Source organism: Pollicipes pollicipes, unplaced genomic scaffold (genome assembly GCF_011947565.3).
Source record: "Pollicipes pollicipes isolate AB1234 unplaced genomic scaffold, Ppol_2.1 Scaffold_7231;HRSCAF=8579_pilon_pilon_pilon, whole genome shotgun sequence".
In the NCBI taxonomy this organism is placed as follows: Eukaryota; Metazoa; Arthropoda; class Thecostraca; order Pollicipedomorpha; family Pollicipedidae; genus Pollicipes; species Pollicipes pollicipes.
In genome coordinates, this window is record NW_023597034.1 from 33,742,003 (window position 1) to 33,758,481 (window position 16,479).

General features: G+C 56.4%; 1 protein-coding gene across 1 annotated transcript; it reads left to right on the plus strand.

The window, feature by feature from the left end:
- Positions 1–9,903, plus strand: LOC119110036 (serine/threonine-protein kinase OSR1; the record flags this gene model as incomplete). Its single annotated transcript, XM_037233782.1, is given in 13 exon segments — positions 1–209; positions 1,688–1,800; positions 2,093–2,198; positions 2,566–2,710; positions 3,300–3,465; positions 3,989–4,111; positions 4,497–4,609; positions 5,071–5,185; positions 5,611–5,709; positions 6,325–6,459; positions 6,541–6,572; positions 8,828–9,014; positions 9,703–9,903. Coding segments are annotated over 13 exon segments (1,605 nt in total). The 3' UTR covers positions 9,799–9,903.
- Between the last annotated feature and the right edge of the window lie 6,576 nt (positions 9,904–16,479).

Sequence of the window (16,479 nt, forward strand, 5' to 3'; positions counted from 1 at the left end):
CCAGTCGCCTACGGCGTCATCACCGTTTTCGACCATGAGGCGGCGGTCGTCCGCAGGGGATGCGGGGGCGCTTCCGGGCTTCGCGACATACCCGCGGCGCGCATCTCGAGTTGTAGCTCACTTGCTCGCCCACAAGATGGCAGACACGGCAATCGCTCAGCCGGGCTGGCCAAACAACAAGGATGAATACGAATTAGGTCCCGTTATAGGTAAGTAATGCCGAACGTCATCGTGTGTGTACACCTATAGAATATTTCTATGCATGTTGTGTTTTACTTCTGGCCTGCAAACTGCCGAAATGTGCATTTTCTGACATGGCAGTGAAGCTGGCGCTTTTGTTTCATTTACCGGCTATTTGATATAATGATTTTAGCACGCTAGGATACTTTTTCATTGCTCCTTTTATTTTTGGTCATGCTTCTCAATGTCCCTGCTTTGCTGTAAACAAATTGATTAAAGCTGAGTTTTTTTATTCCCTAAAACCTTGACCAAAACCTGCATGCTGAGCTGTGTTAGAGTAGCTATGCAATACTCAAGTATATGGTGCTGAAAAAGCTTACATTTTTTTATACAGAAAAAAACATTAGCATAAAGCATGTGGTGCCCATGACACCTATAAATGTGGCATGATTTTTTGTTGTTTTTTGTTTGTATGTGACAGTAATACCTTACAAGTGGGCATTTCCTATTGTGTGCTATAATATTCTGTTAGCCTGCCACCTGTCTTTTAACATTTTGGTTGAAAGCAGTCATCACCATGGAGTCTTGTACTTTGGTCAGGATGTACAAGTCTGATTTAGTTAAACACATGATATACACATATAATATCCTCTTTTAACAGTTCAAAGAAACAAGTAGTATCAAAGTCAGTATTTGCAAGTTTCCCTGATGACTGACCTGGCTTCATTAGCAAACAATGAGTTTAAAAACTGACTTCCTGTACTAAACAGCCATCTAAGTACCAATTCAGGACAATCCAAGGAACTGTGATAGGTTTGCAGTTTCTCAGGCCTATGCTTTATCCTGATTTTGTGAAATGGATCATGAATTTGAGTGGATTCAAGTGGAGGTTAATCTGATTCTGATTCAAAGCAGCTGTTGGAAGCTTGACTGGCATAGTGTATAGCAGGTGCAGTAAGAATCAATGAACCTGATTCTAAACCCAGATTTGTCATTAGCATTGCATTGACCTTGAATGTAAAAGCTGAAACAGGAGCCTGTGATCTGAATAAGCATGTGAACTATTACACCCACTTAAAAACACTAGTAATGTCCTTGGAGTGGCAAGCTCAGAAGTTCTTACTCTGAACCTGTGTTTCATTTGAGGGATTTGTGTCTGCATGTTTATTACTTTTGATCTTGTGCATATGCATCTGCTCACTGCAATGTCTTAACTCTGCTGGAATGTCATAGCCACATTATTTTAGGTACACATATACACAGGTGTCAGGATTGTTGTCAGAACCATATTTATCTTAATACCATCCCGACTTCAAATTTGACTAATATGTCATGCCTACTGATCTAAATGCTGAAATAGGTAAAGATTCATTCACATGCAAAAATGAGATATTTGCATGCCATTAAATTCAGAATGCCTTAGATCTATGGTCCCTCAGATATATCATTGTGTCCATGTTCTGAACTTAGACCACCACAGCATGTCTGACCACATTTCTACCACTAGGTGTTGGTGCAACAGCAGCTGTGCATGAAGCACTCTGCATACCCCGGCAAGAGAAATGTGCAATAAAAAGGATCAACTTGGAGAAATGGAATACGAGTATGGATGAGCTGTTGGTAAGGTGCCCTTTTTGCTGTATGTTGATGTTAATGGTGTTGCATGCAGCAAAACTGTGCTGGTCATTGCTTAGATTCATCTGCCATGAAAGCAAAGATCTTTTAGATTTGGAATTGAAAAATAGTGAAATCCAGAGGGTTTCTGTCGTTCAAAAGTGGCTACAGGTCTCATGTGATTTAGCATGTTACTGGCTGGTCAATCATGGCATTGTATATATTTGCTTGATTTTTGGGACATGCTGGTGAATAACCCTTTTACATCAAAGTTAATGAAATTCTTCATCTTTTTCAGAAAGAAATTCAGGCCATGTCATCATGCCACCATGACAATGTAGTGTCATATTTTACTAGTTTTGTTGTTAAAGAAGAGCTTTGGCTAGTACTCAAGCTTCTAAGTGGTAAGTAATTGGTAACCATGAACATATCATTTGTTTGAATATGGTGATGTGTATCACAAATACAAGTTTGGTATTCACTTGTTTGGTTTGTGGCATACATTTGTTCAGTGAGATTTACTGCATGGTAAAAGTGTGCTGTGTGGAGCTGGTGGCATGGCTCATGTTATTGAAAATTGTCATCATGTAATCTAGAGGGAAGTTTTGAACTGCCGTGAAACTATGCCTGTTTGCATTATTTTGAATACCATGTCTGCAATGTAGTCTTGCAGTTTAGTAGTGGCTGTAACAGATCTGTTGCCCATTGTGTCACTCCACTCTTTCAATTGGATGGCAGAGTATGAGCTATTCATGCCTGTGACCACAACAGGGGGCTCGCTGCTGGATGTCATCAAGCATCGCATGAAGACGCAAGACTGCAAGCATGGCGTCCTTAGCGAGGCCACTATAGCCACTGTCATGAAGGAGGTGCTGAAGGGCCTGGAGTACTTCCACAGCAATGGCCAAATACACAGGTGGGGGCCATGATTTCTCATTGTTTTCGACGCCGCCGTGGTAGAAAATCCCGGCTGTGAGCTGAGTTGTGCGTTTCCTGAATACATTTGACCTTTGCAGACTTCATAATCCGCCATTAAGTTATCGTTATGAAAAAACGAAGGCGCGCCGCGAATTTAGCACGGATGTGTTTGTCATCGATACATGCGTGGACAATCATCGCACCCCAACTTCGGGCCAGCTGATGCAGCTGGTGTGACCCCGGGCACACGCCATTGATGACCTGAGTGTGGTTTCATGGTGCCACACTCACCTGCTGTTTTGACCCTTGTGGCGACCCTGTGATCTCAGACCGCAAGCTCTACCCTGGCGGTTATCGCCAAGAGCGTGGCAACACTTCACGGCCCACTGACCTTGTGTTGACCTCCACCCTCGTGACGACTTCGTGACGCACAGCCTCAAATATATTCGACCAGCGTTCGCGACCGTAGACGTGGCCTGTTTGCGACCCCGCAAGAGGCCACCCGATGGTGAAGGATCGTGAGCAGAGGTCAGGTCAGACAGAGTTCAGGCAGATGTCCGAACCGTCACCGCCTGCTGCTGCTCCAGGGACATCAAGGCGGGCAACATCCTGATCGGCGAGGACGGCAGCATCCAGATCGCCGACTTCGGCGTCAGCTCGTGGCTGGCGACGGGCGGCGACCTCAGCCGAGAGAAGGCGCGCCACACCTTCGTTGGCACCCCGTGCTGGATGGCGCCCGAGGTCATGGAACAGGTGCGCGCGGCGGCGGCGGCGGCGGTCGCCTCCGGGGCCGGCCGGCGCGTCGGTGGGGGACCACGCGGGGTGGTGACGTGGGCGGAGCAATGTCGAGGTGTGGTGGAGGGGCGGCTTCTTGAGTGGGGCCCGCTCGTCTGGGTGCTGAAAACTCCCAGACTATGGTGTGTTTTGGACGCCGTTTTTGTAGGACAGGTGGTAAAGATATGACGACGCGGCTACAATCACTATGCCTATCGCGGCGTCCTATATCGTGAGTGATTTTCGTATTAACCTAACGGTATTCTAGTGCCTGTCTTGACTGAACATGCCTGACCTTTACTTGCAAACGAAGCGGGCCAAGTTCGTTGCTCCAGCGCTGCTTTCCGTTACCTTCCAAGAAACGTCATCAACCCGTATCTTATGTTCTGGAGGCGGAGAGGGGGGGGGGGGGGGGGGGTCAGAGGTCGCCTGGGTGATGATCGTGGTTATGCCGTGCAGCATTGGCGGCCGGCCGAGGTGTGATGACGTTCTCGCTGCCCAGGTGACGGGCTACGACTTCAAGGCGGATATCTGGTCGTTTGGGATCACGGTGATAGAGCTGGCCACGGGCACGGCCCCGTACCACAAGTATCCGCCCATGAAAGTACTCATGCTCACGCTGCAGGTGAGATGACCACCTCTATAAGCGATGCTCTGTTGCCGTCGCGGCGTTTTGAAACGTGTTTCTCAAGGACGCCCACGAACGCTTTCCTCGCTTTTGTCGGGGTGCAGGTCTCTCCCTGCTGACCTATTGAAAACAACACGTTGGCATGCCTGCGGATGCGCACCATTTCCCTTCAGAGCCGCGTGGTTGGGTCCAGCCCCCGCTGCCCATGACAATAAATCCATAGCAGCTTCCCAAGTCATACTTGAGCGTGCCCACACTGCCGTGACGCGCATCGTTTGCAAGATTGCGTGCGTCGCCGGGAGCTCGCGAGGCGTGTTGGAGAGTGCTTTCGCCGCCACGGTCCGCGTGGTCGGCGGGTGACGCCTTTCGTTCGCCGTCGCAGAACGACCCGCCCGGCATCGACTCGGCCGCCGAAGACAAGGATCAGTACAAGTCATACGGCAAGACCATCCGCAAGCTGGTCAACGACTGCCTGCAGAAGGACCCAGCCAGGCGGTGGGTGCGGGCGGGCCGGCGGGGCGGTGGCGCCCGCCGCCGGTGGGGAACGTCGCCACGCAATTCCGGTGTCGCGCGTGTACAGTTGGCATGGGCTGAATGACGGGGAGCGTGGTACAGGCCAGGGTGTTGTGCATTCAGTGACGCGTGCGTGACATTTAAGTTTGACTCCTGACCGTGGTCCCGTGATGACACTTTGTGGCAGCTGTGTCGCGCGTTACGGCTGGCGAATCGTCATACTTCGTGTGGGATCGTCTAATTCTCTTAAAGTGTTGCTTCACGTTCAGTATTCATCACTCTGAGCATCGCTCGTTAAAAACAGATTTCATGCGGACGGGACACTCGAACCACGCAACGCTTGCGTTAATGATGCGTCGACGACCGGATAGTCGCGTGGCAGCAGTTGTTGTTCGTGCCGTGCTTGGGGCGGTCTCGGCATCACGCGCTGTTCCCGTGCGCAGACCCACCGCCTCGGAGCTCCTGAAGCACCCCTTCTTCAAGAAGGCCAAGGACAAAAAGTTCATCCAGCAGATGTTCACTCAGTCGGGACCGAAGCCGACCGACCGTTCCGCCAAGGTGAGAGCGGGCCGTACTCGCCACTCTCAGCAGCTGTCGGGCGTGTGTCGCTCTTTGGAGGGCAGGGCCACCCGCTGCATTGAGCGCCGTCGGGCGCGGGCTCCAATGGGCAGAGGTAAAAGCTCTTAGACGCCGGTTATGCTAGAACACTTTGGTCATATCAGGTGACAACCGAAGCGCGGCACCGTAGTGGCCAGCTTTCAGCACACGGCAGAGAGGTGAGCCGGCGTCCATGGCTGGGCTCGTCGTGGGCCGCCGCGTGCGTGCCACGCAGCCGGCGCGGCAGCGAGCGTCCGGTGCGCTGGTCGCATGCGGTCCGCGTCTCTGACGGGCCGTCTGACCTCTGGCCCCGACCCTGCGACACCGGCGCTGATCTCTGACGCTTACCTCGTGACACCGGCGCTGACCTCCGCCGGCGCCGACAGGTGCGCACGCCCGGCTCCTCGGGCCGCTTCCACAAGACCGAAGAGGGCAACTGGGTCTGGTCGTCGGGCGAGTCCAGCGAGTCGGACGACGAGCTACCGGTGAGCCTACTCACACCCTTTTCGCCACCGGCGCAGGCGCGCCGACAGCGCCGGCGGCTAGCGGCGCAAGCGTTGTGTTCGGTGCCGTTCTCACTCCACGGGTGTGCCGTGCTGCGGCGGCTGAAGTCATGAGTCAGATTCAGGGTCTGTTCTGCAGTCATGTGTTTATGTGTGCCCGTTGGCGTGACTGGCAGTGTTCGGTCTCCCGTTTCGGCGTGGTTCTGCGCGCTCTTATCGGACCATTTTGTGGTGGACTCATTGTGGCAGCGGGAAGTGTTGCGAAGTTTGACTCAGTTTGTCTCTGTCTAGACCACGACGGGGCGATGGCTTCTTAGCGCGCACCGGCCCCAAAGTCATATGCTTTCTTTATTGGTGGCACCGTGCACGCTGCCGTATTGGTTTGGACATTGTCAAATGCATCGCACGTTCGTACCGTTGGTGGTGTTCGCGTTGCTCGCTTTCTTTCGGTTTTGCCAGCGTCATGACGTTCGCGCAGCTCCAGCCGGTTCGTGACCATGCCGTGGCCCGCCCCGTGACCAGCACCATGGCCCGCGTCGTGACCATGCCGTGGTCCGCGTCGTGACCCGTGCCGTGACCCGCGCGCCTTCTCCGCAGGCGAGCGGCGGTAACCGGTCGGCCGAGCCTGCCACCGACCCCCAGTCGGGCCCGGCCGGCGCACCTGCCACGCCGGCGCCCGCCTCCGCCGCCGCTGCCGCCCCCGCCGCTGTCCCCGCCGCCCCTGCCACTGCGCCGGCCGCCCCCGCTGCCGCCGCCGCCGCCGCCGCCGCGCCCGCCCCGGCCGGCGCGGAGACACCGGCGGCGGCGCCCGAGCGCAACTGCATCGACCTGGTGCTGCGCATGAGGTTTGTGGCCGGCGAACCGGGCGGCCGCCGCGGCCGTCCGGCTACAGTTCGGCTCAGCCTGGTCAGGCCCGGCTTCTGGACTACGTTCCTGTCGTGAGAATGCGTCTGTCTCGGTCCTATGTTCTCTAGAATAGCTGCATTTGGAACTGGTATTCAGCGAGCCGCTGGGAATGGCTTTCGATTAGTCTTCACGCGGGCCGCTTATATTTCAGGACACGTTTCTGAGGCTTGGCTGTGGCCATGTCGCAGCTGAGCCGTGGAACATATGACCTCAGCGTGCTGAGGGGGCAGTATTTCCATCGCCTTGCAAATCCGGCTCATGCCGGCCGGTTCTCTGAGCTCGTGCTGCTTAAGTTGGGTTTATATAGCGACGATCGATGGCCAGGTTCTCTGATCGACGTTTGGACGGCTGAAACCCGACATGCGTGCTGTAGGTGAAAACGGAGAGCAGTGAAATAGGAGCGGAAACGAAACGACACTGACCATCGCGCACTGCACTTTGCGTTACACAGACAGCGGGCAAACATTTAGTGTTGAGAGGATAAAAAGAAGATGCGTTTCGTTTTGCAATCACTTGCAAACAAAAACACTCGCGTTTTTGTGTTGTTGCAATCAGCCCAGTTCAAAGCATACGGTATTAGTGCTCACTATTTCCATTTCAAATGCCCGTTGTAGTGCGGCCGTGGGTGTGATGCCTCTGGGCCATAAGCGCATGTGAGTAAAACTTGGCCGGATAGCCCAGAAGGCATGAAATAGCGCCAAAGAAAGTGTAGCATCTTTAAGATGTCACGTAATGGGGGCGGCCCAGGTGCGCTAATGTGTGTGCCACGAGGTCTTTGCAGCGTTCGCTGTTACCAAGTCGCGTCAAAATTTGCACATGGTTCAGTAACAGTGGAAGGTTGAGGTTCAGTAAGTATTTATATTGGGTAAGATTTAACTATCGTGTGGATTTTCTGTTGCGTTGTTTGTTTTTCTGCTTTAGGAGAGGTTTGTCTCACTGGGTTTAGTGTCCTAACGGGTGTCAGAATGAAGTTTTGAAGTGGCGGCCTGTGGCCTGCGGGTTTGAGATTCTGGTGAGGCCCCGTTTGGAGGCTGATGGTTTTGCTGGCATCTGAAAGTCCTGGTGGGTCAGACTGAGTGTTCCCTCGGCGGGTGAGGCTGAGCGTTCTGGCGAATCAGAAGACCTAGCACTACTGGAAGTGATAATTGTATTTCGGCGCCCGTGAAGCGCGCGGGGCTCGACAGGGAACCAACGGTGCAGCAAGAGAATGATGTGATAGATTCAGTATGCGACTGGGCGTTATTGGCAGACGTTGCTGTGTGTTAAGCCTGGGGCGGACCTAGGGTTGGCAGGGACCGGTGCAAGCAGCTTCTGCCAGCCAGTTTTTGCCGGCTTAAACCGGCTGGCACAAACTAGTGGTGATGAAAACGGGCAAACAAGCAGCAGTCACGCATCGCACGAGCCATGTTCGGTCCGGTCGTAGGGATCACACTCATATGTTATTTTATGTACCAGTTATGGCAAGGACACCGTATTTTCGTATCATGCTGTTTTATTGTCGTATTGTTGCTATTCTTTCAACTGAATAGGGAACACTGACCGAATTGTAATGGCACATATAGGTGATGGAAATGTGACTATAATTCGTTCTTGCCAGTTTATGCTGGATTTTACCGGCTTTAAGCCATTTAAAACAACAGAAAGTGGCAGAACTTAGTTCCAGCCGGTTTAAATGCCAACATGATGAAGACCAGCTCGCTGTTATAAGCTGTAAGTTGTACCAGGGGGCACGGGGTTGTACGAGCACTTGCTCCTGGAGTAGCTCTACACTGTATGCACATGCCGGACCCTCCGTGCGTGGCAGGCGTCCCCGGACATACCATTCTTCTCCCTGAACCCCACCGTTACTCCACTCTGTGTCCCGTCCTGTCCTCCACCTCATTCCTGCCCTCTCCTTGATCTGAGGCCCGACTCAGCTGTCTTGCTGACCTCCCCTGAGCCCGCCCTGACCTCTAACCCCACCCTGACCTCCCTTGACCCGCCCCTGACCTCTGACCGCGCCCTGACCTCCCCTGAGCCCACCCTGACCTCTGACCCCGCCCTGACCTCCCTTGACCCGCCCCTGACCTCTGACCGCGCCCTGACCTCCCCTGACCCGCCCTGACCTTCTCTGACCCCACCCTGACCTCCCCTGACCTTGGCGCGATCTCTCGACATCCACGCCCGGCACTGACCCGCGCCGGCACGCGCGCAGGAGCCAGCAGCGCGAGCTGAACGACATCCGGTTCGAGTACGAGTACGGCCTAGACACGGCCGACAGCGTGGCGCAGGAGCTGGTGGCCGCCGGCCTGGTGGACGGCCGCGACCGTATCGTCATCGCCGCCAAGCTGCAGGCGATCGTCGACGACCCGCAGCGCGTCACCACGCTGACCTTTCCACTGGTAAGCGGACGGCCGGCGCCGAGCGGCCGAGAGCGGGTGGGTGCGGCGAGTTGGCGGCCGGCGCCGCTGGCCGCCGGCGCCGGCGCCGGGCGGCCGAGAGTGGAAGGTGCCGCGAGTTGGCGGCTGGCGCCGCTGGCCGCCGCTGGCCGCCGCTGGCCGCCGGCACCCGGCGCCGGGCGGCCGAGAGCGGGTGGGTGCCGCGAGCTGGCGGGCGGCTCCGCCGGCTCGAGGCTGCTGTCGAGTGCGGGGGTTTTCGTCGTTGGGGTCCGGGCGCGTGGCTGGGGATGCTGCGGTTGATGTCATGGGCCTGCTCTGGACTTTGAAGAGCGCTGGCGTATTCTGCGGCATGTGTTCTGGTCTTTTCTGGGGTTCTGACCTTCGTGTTGGGATGCATGTAATCATGTGGTCGCAGCCCCTGAAAGCCCCAAGACTTGATCAGTCAGGCGTCAGCATTCTTACGGTTTGTGCCGTTCCGTCATCACTTTAGCAAATCCTTACCCTGCTTGCACCATTGAGCATTTGAGACAAAGACGCCGTGAAGCATTTGCGCGGAGTTGTGACATCAGCATCGTATCGCGCAACGGCTGTGGTTCTGTCGTTCTGTTCTGTTCTGACTCCCCGAACGCCATCAGAGGCGGGTGTGTTTCCGACGACGTGTTAACGGCGTTTGGGCGTGTTCACCCCGCAGACGGCAGGCTTCTGCGAGCCGCACGAGCGGGATGAGACGGCGCTGATGGGCTACGGCCAGCTGACCATCGACACGCCGGCCGGGCCGCGCCAATGAGAGCCGTCTGCCGAGCTCGCCCCGAAGCTGAACTCGCTGCGCGCCGATAGATGGCGCGAGCTCAGCGGGCGGGCATTAGTCATGTAACTATGCCATATGGCCAGGGCACGGCCAGGAGGACAGGTCCAATGACGTTGTTTTGTTTGATTTTCAAAACTGTTTCTTTTCGCCGTGATGTACGCGTGTTTACGTGGTGTTTTCGTCATAGTGGGAATCGGGTAGACGGTAGCGAGTGTTCCTTAGCCGCGGATTGCTCCCGTGTTGATCATTATTCTGTGGGTCTATAGAAGTGGTGGAGTAGCAGGACTGGTGCTGTCCAGCTATGCAGCCGTGCCCGAGGTGCGCGGGTTCCAAGTAGCGTCGTTTGTATCCAGTTGGACGGGACTCCGGCGCGCGGGTCACCCGCCCGAGCCGCCTCGCCTTGGTGCTCTTCGATCGTGCCCCTCGTGGGCATGCGGCAGGACGAATGTCGCTGATTCAAGACTGGCAATATGTGAAATGGTCGTTTTCCGACACGTTTGTCGCCCTCGAAAGGCGTATGTTTCCGTCGTGTGCCCTGTCGTGCGGCCCGGTATTTCGGTGAAAGGTGCGCTACGAGGTTGCTCGAATCCGATTTGGTGGAACTCGTTTGTTTTTGCTGAAATTTGGTCGTCAGATGAAGCGTTTGCAATCCCTGTCTTTTTCTCGGATATTTCTTTTGTTGTCGTGGAACCGACACGTGACGAATCGTATTTGTGTTTGTGTATCGCCATGCTTCCCTCGCGGGGTCGTCTCGTCAGGACGCTTGCCATGATATTGCTTCGTATAGTCGTCCTGCGACCCGTCTTTGGCGTCGTATGCTGATATCCAAAGGCCTTAGCCTCCGCTGCAACCTCAGATACCCCTGGCCGAGCTTCCCTTCCGTCATGCAGTCTCGCACATGCTCTCTTAGCTGGTTTGCACATAACGGTCCGAGTTAAGTAACCGAATTGCCTCCCCCAGAGCTGGTCACCGCCCCGGAGGGGCTGGCCGCTCTCACCAGCTCCGCCTGCTCGCGGCCGACCCCAGCCCACCACCGCCCGCCGGCCGGGCCGAGGCCGCCGAGGCCGCCGTGGGGTCCCCCGGGGGCAGCGATCCCTGCGGGACGGCAATGGATGGACGGAGCAGACCCTGCCCCGTCCCGGCCCTGGTCGCCGGAGCTGGCGGCCGTCGCGTCACGCCGCGGGGGCTGGTGCCGCACCGCAGACTCGTGGCTCGCTGATGTGGAACTCGCGCCATGATCACGGCGGCCGTAGCGGAAGTGCACCCTTCCAAAATAAACTGCAATTCATAGAATGTACGCGGGTCTTTCTACAGAAATGGGAGCGAGAGACGTGATTGTGCCGTTTATCTGGTTGGCAGCTTTTCCTCTCAGCTATCTTGGCAACTAGCGAAGTTAATAACGCATAGCAACATTGCGTCCTATCGTTGGTAATGCCGCTTGAGTTGGCATGTCAGAACTTTGGGGTACGCCCGGGTATAATATTATGGCTTAACTTGGCACCGGCCGGCATCGCAATGCCGAGTTCGTGTCAGCCAATGTGGGTGCAAAGCTTAGCGCGATGCTGAACCTGGATGGCCTGATATGTAGGCCATGCACGTCCCCCCCTCCCCCCCCCCCCCGATAATTCATGTCATAAACGCGTGCTTCAGATTGCATGGGAGTCTCCCTCGCGTGACATCCAAATATTCCAACATAATATGACGAAAAACCTCCCACCCGTAATGACCTGGCATAAGGTGGAGACTAGATTTACCTCTGTTGACCCCGCAATGTGGCATCAGAAGCAAATACACTTAAAGACAAGTCACATACCTTAAGTGTATATGCTACTGAGGCATCCTTACCATTCAACGTACCAAGAAGACAGCCAAGTTTAAGACAAGCCAACTCTTGCGAATTGTGGTTGTTAGCCGCAGTCATGTTTAGCTAGCGTCTGACAGCGTGACTACTGGACCTGGGACCACCCAGGATCGTGAAACAATGTACTAGTGATTGCGGTTTAACATGCTAACATGCTTTTTCACAGCGTGTGCTTCGAGCATCGTGGCGTTTAGCACAGTTCGCCGTCCGGAAGTGTCTTTTCCGGTGACAAAAGCCGGCGCACAGTTTGTGTGTGCTAAAGGTGGGAGGGGCAATGGCGTCAGTGTTTGCTGACGGCAGGCAGAGTCACGAGGTCACGCTTTGAGTGGGGCACCACCTCTTGTGACAAAGGTCACAGACGGCGTGGACGCCCCTCAAGCATGTCCGATACGGCGACTGCCACCCACGTTCATGCGATATGGATCGCGATATCTCCCTGATGCATCGACCCGGGCTATCTGGCGTGGCGAGAAACCTATCAGAGCGGCGAACTTAGGTCCTTTTAACGCGTCTCGGCGGAAGGTTCGCAACGTTCTGACAGGCTCCTCCATCGTACCATCGTGTTGCCCCGAAAAAGGTACATGCGTCGTCTTCCCCATAGCAAATCTCTCGTGGTGCAGACGGAACGAACCCACTGACACGCGTTTCCTCACGGCCGCCACACCAGCTGCTTCTGCTCCGCGCGGAGTCAGCGGCAGACCGAGCGCGTTCGTGCGACTCGAAGCTGCACTTCCTGCGCACATGAACAGCCGGCACCGTGACCGTGACCACCACCATGACCCGTGGGATGGCCGGCACCATGACCACCACCATGGCCAGCTGCTGCCGACCAGCTGCGCCACGCCGCGTCGTCCGCCCGCCTCCGCTTGTGGCGCGGCACACCCCCGAGTGAACCGCGAGGCGCCTGGCCGAGCCCGCTCACGCCGTCCGGCTCCGCCTCGGCTTCGCCGGACGGGCTGCGCTCGAGCCACTCCATATTTCAGAGCGCGGCGGGGCAGACATCAGGGCGACAGGCGGCAAAATCCCCGGGGGCTTAAAGGTCGGCGGGTCAGAAGGCGACTGACCTGAGAGGGCTCGACAAGGTAGGGTCTGTCTGGAGGACGGACACACTTGGAAGATACTCAGACTGGCCGCCCTGACTGAGGGGTGCTCTGTCAGCACCGATGAGACATGGTGCTGAAGTGTTACACGTCACTTTGCTGGCAATTTCGCGGCGAGGCCGTCTTTTGTGGTCATATGTCGATGCCGCGACGCCTCTGCTGCACGGCGTGATGTTTTGGTCAGCCAGTCAGTTAGCTGACTACATGGGCACCTGCCCCGGCATCTCGCTCGCAGACATGGTCGGATGACGCGAAACTGCAGGCGATTCGCTCACAACTATCCGTGAAGCAGTTCACTTTCCTCGAGTGACTGAGCCGAAACGATATAAAACTTGAGCAGATAAAATGTAATAAAATTGTATATCCCGTTTTACCTTGCACACCAAATTTCCAGGGTTGGACACGGGAACGAGGGAGAAACTGTCAATTCTTGGAAGTGTTTGAGGAGTATACGTGTTCTTCCTAGCGGAAAAGACAGTCCAAATTCGTCAGCACCCAGCCAATTACTTTGCCGGTGGATCGCATTTTTAGTGGTGCCTCAATGAAAAATGATACTCTACGTGTCCGGGGACGATCGAGGACGCACGGACCCCGACAAGAAAGCGGTCTGTTCGCGTGAGTCGTGAGAAGATTGAAGTGTACGTGAACGGTGCTTTCGCCATCCCGTGAGGCGAGTTGCAAGCTATCGCCAAAACCCCTCCGATGTATCCCACCTCAGGTCCGTAACGTCCTCACAACACGCCTCGTTTGGGTAACACGTGGTTACATCTGTGTATTGGTACAAAATAGCATTTGGTTCGTTCGCAGCTAGGTATCTGCGGTCGTAGCCTAAGCGTCTACCCAGCGTCAGCCGTCGGGCCCTGCCCGCCGATCCCGGCGGCGGCGGGGCCGGGCGGCGAGCTCAGTTGCTTCGTCTGGGGGCACCGCCCGACGGGCCGCCGCCGGTCGGCGCGCTGGAGCGACACGCGTCTAGGTCCCGGCATCCCGCCCAGGCCTCCTCGGCTCGCGCCCTCCACGCACGTATGTATATGGGGACGAGGAAAAAAAGGGCGACACGGAAACGACACTGACGTACACTACGTTATGATCTGGGCCAGTAACCACGAATACTACCCGTCCTCCCGGCCTTCTTTCTAACGACCGGCGCACGCGGCCGTCACGTCCCCCGCCCCTCCCCCCTCTCCACCACGCCCTGACGTCACTCTGAGTCTCAACGTCACGCCGAACTCAGACGTCATCCAGAGTTCCGACGTCGCTCAGGGTCCAAATGCCACCCCGAGTTCCTCCTGACCTCAGGCGTGGCATAGTGCCGAGTCCGACGCCACTCAGAGTCCCGACGTCACACCGAGCGCCGACACCACTCCGCACCACTCCGAATCCCGACACCACTCTGCACCACTCCGAATCCCGACGCTACTCCGCACCACTCCGAATCCCGACGCCATTCCGCACCACTCCGAATCCCGACGCCACTCCGCACCACTCCGAATTCTGACGCCACTCCGCACCACTCCGAATCCTGACGCCACTCCGCATCACTCCGAATCCAGACGCCACTCCGAGTCCCTCCTGCCCCCGGATGCGGCAGCGCTCCGAGGCCCAACGGAGTGCCGGAGTCGGAGTCCGCGCTCAGAGTCGCGCGTCACACCGAAATCTCCTGCACATCCGGCAGGTGCGGTCACAAGCAGGTCCCATTGACGTCGGGCGGCGGCAGCTCCACCACCGAGACGACCCGCCGGCCCGACGACAGCGTGACCTGCGAGTCGCGCGAGGCGTGCAGCCGCACGGCGAGACCTGTCTCGCGGCGCGCCAGCTCCAGCAGCGACGGGTTGTCGAAGAGCGAGGCGGTGCGCGTCGAGCGGCCCGCCGCCCGCCGCGGCGCGCCGCCGCCTTCAGCCGCCAGAAGTGGCGCAGGGTGCGCTTCACCTGCCGGCGGGCGGAAGGGGTCACGGGTCGGCCGGGCAGACGGTCATGGGTCAACGGGGCAGACGGTCAGGGGTGGGACGGGCTGACGGTCGGGGGTCAACCGGGCAGACGGTCAGGGGTGGGACGGGCTGACGGTCGGGGGTCAACCGGGCAGACGGTCAGGGATGGGACGGGCTGACGGTCGGGAGTCAACCGGGCTGGCGGTCAGAGGTGAGACGGGCTGACGGTCGGGGTCCACCGAAGTGACGGTCAGAGGTTGACCAGGTAAAGGCCGGTCAGCCCGTGAGGGGTCCGCCAGCGCCGCGGCAGACCAACGGGCGACCGTATCAACCCCCACGTGCGATGGGGGCGGGCCAGAGCCGGAGTGGGGACCTGCGCGCGGCCCAGACCTGACTGGCGCCTCGTTCTGCGGGGTCTGGCCCCGGGGTGGCGGGAACGGACTCCAGCACCAGCCGCCAACAACCGCCGACAGCCGCCGACAGGAATCGTCGGTCGGGGACGAGCGCGGGTCCGTACACTGACTGGCGGTGTCGAGGAGGCGGGGGGTCAGTGCGCGTTGCGCGGTAGGGTAGTCTTGGGGGATATTCCAGACCACCGAAGATTGTATTTGGGAAGTCTCCATATTTTGTGCGCCTTGACATTCGTACTTACTTGATCCAAAAACTTTCAGTGTACGATCTGGAAGCATGGGCGAATTGCATCGATATCCGCTTTTCTTCCCAGGCTTGTTTCGCCCAACTCACTCGATGTTTTCCTGGCGCGTGCTTTCACCAGCAAAACGTTTCCGCGCATCTAAACGCTAGCTTAACAGAAATGATCGGCTGTCTCTTGTGTTATGCGCATTATTACAAGTAATGCTGTCAAGCTTATGACACTATCATCAACACGTCTTACACTGGTGGTCTGTGTAAATTTGGAGCATTCCTCAATCATGCTCAAATCTTCAGATATCGGACGCTTCGATCCCTCAGTCCACAGCCTTGGACGCAGGTAAGACCTATTGTAACCCGCTCACGCGTCACGCATCCCGTCGTGACCCGGAAATGCTCTATAAGCCAGGAATGCTTATGTCATGAAGGGGTCACTGCACGTCGCGTAAAGAGCGTTCGGCCCTAAATATGAGCTCAATATGGCGCTCCGCCAACACCGTAAGACGGCAGTACTGATGTATGGCACGCGGCTCCGCGTAGAAGAGTTCCATAACCGGACCGTATAACACCATTTCATGGGAGAGCAACGGTTTAAATCACCAATCTCTTGTGCGTGGGCATTCGGGCCATGCAGAGGATGGTGGGTGGTGGCGGTAATGGTGATAGGAAACCACGTGCACAGGGGCGTGCCTTCAGGCAGGACGGCTTCGAAAGGAGCCCCTTATACTTGGTGACCTACGTCGAATACCATCCTTGTCACTGGATCTTAAACATCCCATATGACAACGACGCCAAATGGACTGTTAAGCATTAAAGGAAATGGAAAAACTTGATCCCGTCTTCCTCGCTTCCAAATGTATCTTAATCCCGGGGGAAGGCTCGCAGTAAAATCCATTCGTTTCCAAATCCAAGCGTTTTGCCGGCTGAAATGTAATGCTATAATGTAATGCTGGATGCTGAGTTCAACCAGCCTGCATGCTGTAGTGCCGTAGCCAAGGGAGGGGGCCATGGGTCCCCATCCTCTCGTTGGGGTGGATGATAGGGGGCGCGGGGGATGGGTTGGTGGCCCACTGGGGAATGTGAATAAGGACCCCTGTAAACGACGACCTTAGTACTTTTGAAT